Here is a 6,638-nt window from a genome sequence, read left to right as displayed (position 1 = left end):
CCCTCTTTCCCAGTTGAGTTCTTAATCAACTACTGAATAAGACAAGGACACACAAAAGACAGGGGCCATATCGCCACTTTTCTCCTGGTGAAGTCTAGGTTAGAGACATGACTTGAAGTGAGAACCTAAATATTTTCCTGACCAACCCCAGAAGCAACTATTGCTGGATTTGGGAGGGTTCTCAGGAGTATATGAGTGGCCACTTTACCCTTGGAGGTACATAGCAGAGCACATGTCCCTGTGAACAGGTTGGTTCTCAATAAGAAACAGGCTTGGTCTGGGCTGAGTGTGCACAAATTTCTGTTCTGGGGCAGAGTGAGTAAGGTAGCAAACTAGGGCAGTTGTTAGATGAATTAAATCTCATCCACTTGCAGGTACAAGTCAAGCTGGGTGAAAAAATATTCCTCCCAACACTAGCACACTCTTCCACCTACATTGAATCAACCATTGGTGACCCATGTGAAGTGAATATTGAGGAATTAAATAATCATTGGAAGAATTCTCCTTAACACAGTTTCTACCTCCATATTCAGAGACCTCCAAAATATTTACCAGAGAGAGAAATCATGTAGAAGAGCCTTCATAAATAAATAAGAAGACTGGAAACAGGGCTTCCAGAGAGGGAGTGATTGAGGGTTTTCCCAATAGAGAGAAGGGAAGTCCTAAGATTAATTAAGATAAATAACAGAACTGAAGATCTGGATTCCATAAACATTTGTGGAGCACTTACTGTGACCCAAATAAGCGTATATGTTTCTTATTATTTATTACTCTTATGATGTAGTTGTTTTTTCAGTTTTACAGATAAAGAAACCAGACCTCAGAGAGGAAGAATGTTCCCCAAATTACATAGTGTGAGAGTGGAAGGCTTTTGGTCCTGATTTATAACTTCTGACTTCAAGTCTTTAGTTCTTGTCACTATAACACTAAATATTACTGGAACTGGGGTATATGCATATAGGGTTTTGACTAACATAATTCAGTCACTCTATTTTATAAATGTTTCAGGAAACCAAGACTCAGAGGCAATCAAGTGATTATCCAGCTGTCACACAGTTCATTTCTGGCAAAGCCAACCCTGGAACCCAGGGCTTAAACTACACCCCATTCTGATGTTTCAGTAGAACACTGCCTATTTAAATATAAAGTATCAGGTTACTTCCTTTGTGTTTCTTGCTACCAGACATAATGAATCCTATATTCTTGAGCCAATGACATCTTCCATAGTTCTGTTATAACTTGACCTAAACAAAAATTTTGACTTTCATTGTTGTTTTATATGTATACAAGCCCCCAGGCTTTGCTTAGAGACCAGTAAAAATAACAAGAGCCATTTTGAGAGTGGATAGTAAACTACTCAGAGCATGGGCATTTCACAGAGACAATCTGAGGTTACTGTTATCACTTGTCCCTCCCTGCCCTTAGATGTCAATCTGTACTTTGTAATACAAACATAAGAAAAAAGAAGTCGCATGTTCAGGGAAGCTTCAGTGGTTAGGCCATCAGGAGGCCAATTTCAACTCCCAGCTCTGAGTCTTGGAGTCAGGACCACAGGGTCCTGGGAAAGAATGTTAGAGTGTTTTTCTTCTGAGTAGTTTTCCCAGAGCCCCCTTCATATCCCTGTTTCTTAGGCTATAGATGAAGGGGTTCAGCATGGGGGTCACCACTGTGTACATTATTGAGAAGACTCTGTCCTTTCCACCTGAGGGGGATGATGGAGGACATAAATAGACCCCAATAGCTGTGCTATAAAACAGAGAGACCACAGAGAGGTGGGAGGTGCAGTTGGAGAAGGCCCTTTGCTTACCCTTTGTGGAATTGATTCTTAGGATGGTCAAAGCAATATAAAAGTAAGACGTAAGGATGCAGATGAAGGGTCCAGTTAGCAGTGTTCCTGCCACAAGGATGAGCACCAGGTCATTAACATAAGTACTGGAGCAGGCCAGATTCAGGAGTGGGACCAGATCACAGAAGAAATGGGGGATGATATTGGGGCCACAGAAAGAAAGCCTCATCACCAGGAGGGTATGCACTAGGGCATGGAAGGTAGTGACCATCCATGACCCAGCCACCAACAGGATACACCGTTGGGAGTTCATGGTCATGGCATAATGGAGGGGGTGGCTGATGGCCACATAGCGGTCAAGTGCCATCACAGCCAGGAGAAAGTTGTCCAGATCTGCAAATAGGCCAAAGAAATAAAGCTGTGTCAGGCACCCACCATAAGAAATCAGTTTACTTCCTGAGCTAATATTATCTAGCATCTTGGGAATTATTGTGGAGATGAAACCAATGTCAGAAAAGGACAGATTAGCTAGGAAGAGGTACATAGGGTTGTGGAGGTGCTGGTCAGAAACTATGGCCAGGATGATGAGCAGGTTCCCCACAATGGTGACCAGGTACATGCCCAGGAAAAGCCCAAACAGGAGAGGCTGCTGCTCTGGCTGCTCAGAGAGTCCCACGAGAAGAAATTCATAGATGCTGGTCTGATTTCTTCTGTCCATGTCTGGAATTCTGTATGAAACAAATTTTTATGATAAGTAACAAAAAAGTAAAATAATGCTGTGTGGAAAGTATTTCATATTCCTATTAGAAACATCATGTGGTTTAGTCAGTTTTGTTTTGGCAAAACTCAAACTTATAATAGTGTGTGTTATAAAAGGCCATTTGGATCACTCTTTGTATAGTTATAGATTGGTGTCAGCACCCGACCAGCTATCCAAGGCTCTTTTAAACTATTCCAGCTGTTTCCCAACACATGGCTGTACCTTGTGTAAAAACAAGTGTGCTCTGATCACATAGATCCTGTTAGTTTTTTTTTTTTTTTTGCTGAAGAATAATACAATTAAGTAAACAATGTTTTACTTACATTTAAAAATTAATTTAAATGAAATGAAAATAATATATGTAATATATAATTATAGATAATAATTCTAAATAATTATATCATCAAATTAAGATTTTTAAGGTAAAATTTCAGAACAACATATATATTTATAATTCCATTTTTATTAAAATTAAATTTACTCCATTCAGGCCCTTTTTTAAAGTTCCCAGCTCTTTGGGGCGCCTGGGTGCCTCAGTCAATTAAACCTCCAACTCTTGATTTCCCCTCAGGGTCATGGTATCCAGCCCCATGCCTGGCTCCAACTGGGTGTGGAGCCTGCTTAAGATTCTCTCTCTCCTTCTCCCTCTGCCCCTCTCCCCTCTCCACCCCCTCATGCTCCTTCTCTCTCTCTCAAATGAATAAGTTTAAAAAACCTTTAAAAATAAATAAACTCGTTTTTTTGTTCATTCCAGCTTTATCAAGATAAAATTAATAGATTAAAAACTGTATATATGCAAGGTATACAGTGTGATGTTTTAATATAAATATACATTGTAAAATGATGATCACAGTCACATTAATTCATACATCTTTTGCCTTAGAGAATGTAAATATCCAATTTGGCAGTTACAGTTCTCATGGCAAATGAAATTAATGATGTTTTTGGCTTATGCATCAGTCTCTTGTGAGTGTGATTGATGTGAGTCAGTCCATTTCAGTTTAACCCAGTGCTTGGATGAGATCCACACCACATGGGAGCATTTCCTGTATTTCACAGAATCAAATCTCTACTATATCTATATACTTAAAACCACTACATGAGACTCATCTATTTGTCTTCAAGCAGAGTATTTAGGTTGCATAGCATAAAGGGAAAAATTTAGTTTGTACTCAGAAAATTTTGACTCACCTTCCCCCCCCTTTTTTTAGATTTTTAAAAAATTTATTTATTTGACAGAGATCACAAGTAGGCAGAGAGGCAGGCAGAGAGAGGGGGAAGACGGCTCTCTGCTGAGCAGAGAGCCCCATGCGGGGCTTGATCCCAGGATCCTGAGATCATGACCCCAGCCAAAGGCAGAGGCTTAACCCACTGAGCCACCCAGGCACCCCTTGACTCACCTTCTTTATCAAACATTGTAATATGGCTTCGAATGATTCATTTAAACTGTCAAACTTTGGTTTCCCCCCCATGAAGAAAGATAACTGAATTGATGTCATAAGCTGTTGTGAGTCTCCTTCTCACCATCAGAAAAACATCTAGGCTCTTTCTTATCATGACATTATTAGCCCTTCTTGAGTCTGTTTCCATCTTTCTGTCCAGTGACACTTCCCTGTTACACCACACCAGTCTCGCCTGTGAAACCGCTAACAGTCCTCAGACAACTCACGTGTCTTGCCTGCGTGATTTGGTATTTAGCCCTTTCACCTTCCTAGATGGCTTCCTCCTCCTCTCCACCTGGCAAGAGCTTGGGTGTCAACACTGGACAATACTTCATATTCTCCTTTTGGAATCCATTGCTTTACCCTCTTTGCTCCCACAGCTCTGTATTCGAGTTTTGCTGGAACACTTGACATATTGCCTTATAATTAGTTGCTTATCCCCATTAGATGGTGTCTCCCTCAGTGCCAGGGACTCATTTTTCTTCATTTTGTTTCTTTTTATGTATGCGCTTCGCATGTACTATTGAATAAGATAGTGGATGGATGGGCAGTAAAATGGCTTTTTAAGCTATGATGAAACTGTATGATGTTATCATTTAGCTACCAGCATTGGCTTTTATACTTTAAGTAAATTACAGTTAATGGAAGAGGTGTATGAAGAACTTAGGTTGCCTAGCATACATTCTAATACAATGCGAAAAAGTGTTTAAAGTATTTGAATGTTGAATTAGTAAGTCTAATCGGTTGTGTTTCTTCCCAAGCACTGAATGTGTGGTTTGTTTATATCTTACATTTAAACTAAATATTGTTGGGTTTTAATTTAAAAATGCAGAGAAAATGGATGCTTGGAATTCCGATTTAGTAGGAATGTATCTTCTCATAGGTCTGAATCTGCTCCTTTGTACCCCTTCCGAGTGCTAAGAAATGTTCCTCTGAATCGCTTTGCTTTTCCATATTTGAAAACAGTCAATCTGACCTGACATGTTCCATCCACATATCAAGTCCCTTTCAGGAATATGTGGAAGTTTCAGGAATGTAGTTTGAGGGACTAGAGGGTTAAATTCATAGCTCAGTGAAGTAGACCTCTGGATCAAGGCTACCCTGCCACTCCATCCTTTAGGGACTGATGGATATTAAGCCATCTTATACAACTCTTTTTTAAAATATTTTTTAAATTTCTTTTCAGCATAACAGTATTCATTGTTTTTGCACCACACCCAGTGCTCCATGCAATACGTGCCCTCCTTAATCCCCACCACCTCTTATTTTATGAATGAGTAAACAGAATCTCCAAGAGCTGCTGTAATCTGTCCAAGTTCAGTACTACAACTGATACCAAAAACAGGATTCCTGAAACAATTTCCAAAGGACCATTCTGCTTCTCTTGACTGACAGGGAAGGGGGAAGCATGGCCAACGACTTACTGTCAGTTCTGAGTTGGGCCCAGAAGAGCTCCTCGTTTTTTCACATTATGGTAGAGATTTGACTCTTCTGCTCTGGGTTCTCACTTGTCAAGAGTGGAAAAACCATATTTGATGACCAGATGAAAAGACAGCATCTTCCCCTATATTTAAGGCATAAAGGACTCCCTGGGACATGGAACCCTCATCTCTTCCAAGGATGGAGAAATGAGAGTGGGCCATCCTAGATCCTGAGTCAGCCAAACTGACTAGAAATGCAGAAAAAAAAAAAAAAAGAAGCTATCTCCCTGTGGTTTCTGGAGCAATCCCCAGAGCTCCCTGCTGGAAGTTGCAGAGACATCTGGGAACACCGGTCTCTGAAGTATTCACTGTGGGAAAAACCTTGGTCTGTTGCCCAGTCCCCAAACTCTAAATGAACTGCTCTGTGGCTTTGGGAAGTTCACTTATCCTTTCTGGACTTTTCTCAGGTAAGTAAGTCAGGAAACAAAATATTCTCTCAAATAGAAATTTCCGAGTTCACATTTTTGCCATCCTAAGTGTATGAAGTTGTAGCTCTTTGTGCTTTTATTTCACATTTCCCCAGTTCTTAATGATCCAGAGCACATTTTCTTGTGCTTGTCAGCCATTCTTATATCTTCGTTTTATGAAAAGTCTGCCCATTTTTACTGGGTTGATTGTCTTCTGATACTGATTTGTAGGAACTTTAATTCTGATTTGTAATGGATATACTTTCTCATTTTTCCTTTAGTTTAAGCCTTTAAAAAACCCCCAAATTTTATCAAGATGGTTAGCCATCTTTAATTTCCATACATCTTGCAGCATTTCCTAAAAATGTTTGTCCTTTAAGATGCCTGGGTGGCTCAGTTTGTTAAGTGGCTGACTCTGGATTTCACCTCAGGTCATGATCTCAGGGTCCTGGGATCCAGCCCTGCATCAGGCTCCCCAGTCAGCCAGGAGCCTGCTTAAGGATTCTCTCCCCAACCCACATATTCACACATGCTCTCTTTCTCTCTAAAATAAATAAATAAATACTTTTAAAAAACATTTTACTTTTTAAATTATGTTCAGTTAGCTAGCATATAGTACATTATTAGTTTTTGATGTAGTGTTCAACAATTCCTTAAAAAATGTTTATCTTTTTTTTTAAATTTATTTTCAGCATAACAGTATTCATTGTTTTTTGTACCACACCCAGTGCTCCATGCAGTCCGTGCCCTCTCTAATACCCA

At 39.9% G+C, this 6,638-nt stretch overlaps 1 protein-coding gene across 1 annotated transcript; it reads right to left on the bottom strand.

Moving 5' to 3' along the window:
* Nucleotides 1-1,571: 1,571 nt before the first annotated feature.
* Nucleotides 1,572-2,504, bottom strand: LOC111146022 (olfactory receptor 1E5-like). Its single transcript, XM_022501389.1, has one exon. The coding sequence runs from the start codon at nucleotides 2,502-2,504 to the stop codon at nucleotides 1,572-1,574; it is 933 nt and encodes a 310-aa protein (XP_022357097.1).
* Nucleotides 2,505-6,638: the final 4,134 nt, after the last annotated feature.

This window comes from Enhydra lutris, unplaced genomic scaffold (genome assembly GCF_002288905.1).
Source record: "Enhydra lutris kenyoni isolate GAN:26980312 unplaced genomic scaffold, ASM228890v2 scaffoldscaffold13, whole genome shotgun sequence".
NCBI lineage: Eukaryota > Metazoa > Chordata > Mammalia > Carnivora > Mustelidae > Enhydra > Enhydra lutris.
Note: the sequence above shows the minus strand (reverse complement) of the source record. Positions and strands in the feature narration are given on the sequence as shown.

Bases quoted from the DNA above. Each gene is read 5' to 3' on its own strand.
- LOC111146022 (XM_022501389.1), bottom strand. From the start codon at position 2,504: ATGGACAGAAGAAATCAGACCAGCATCTATGAATTTCTTCTCGTGGGA.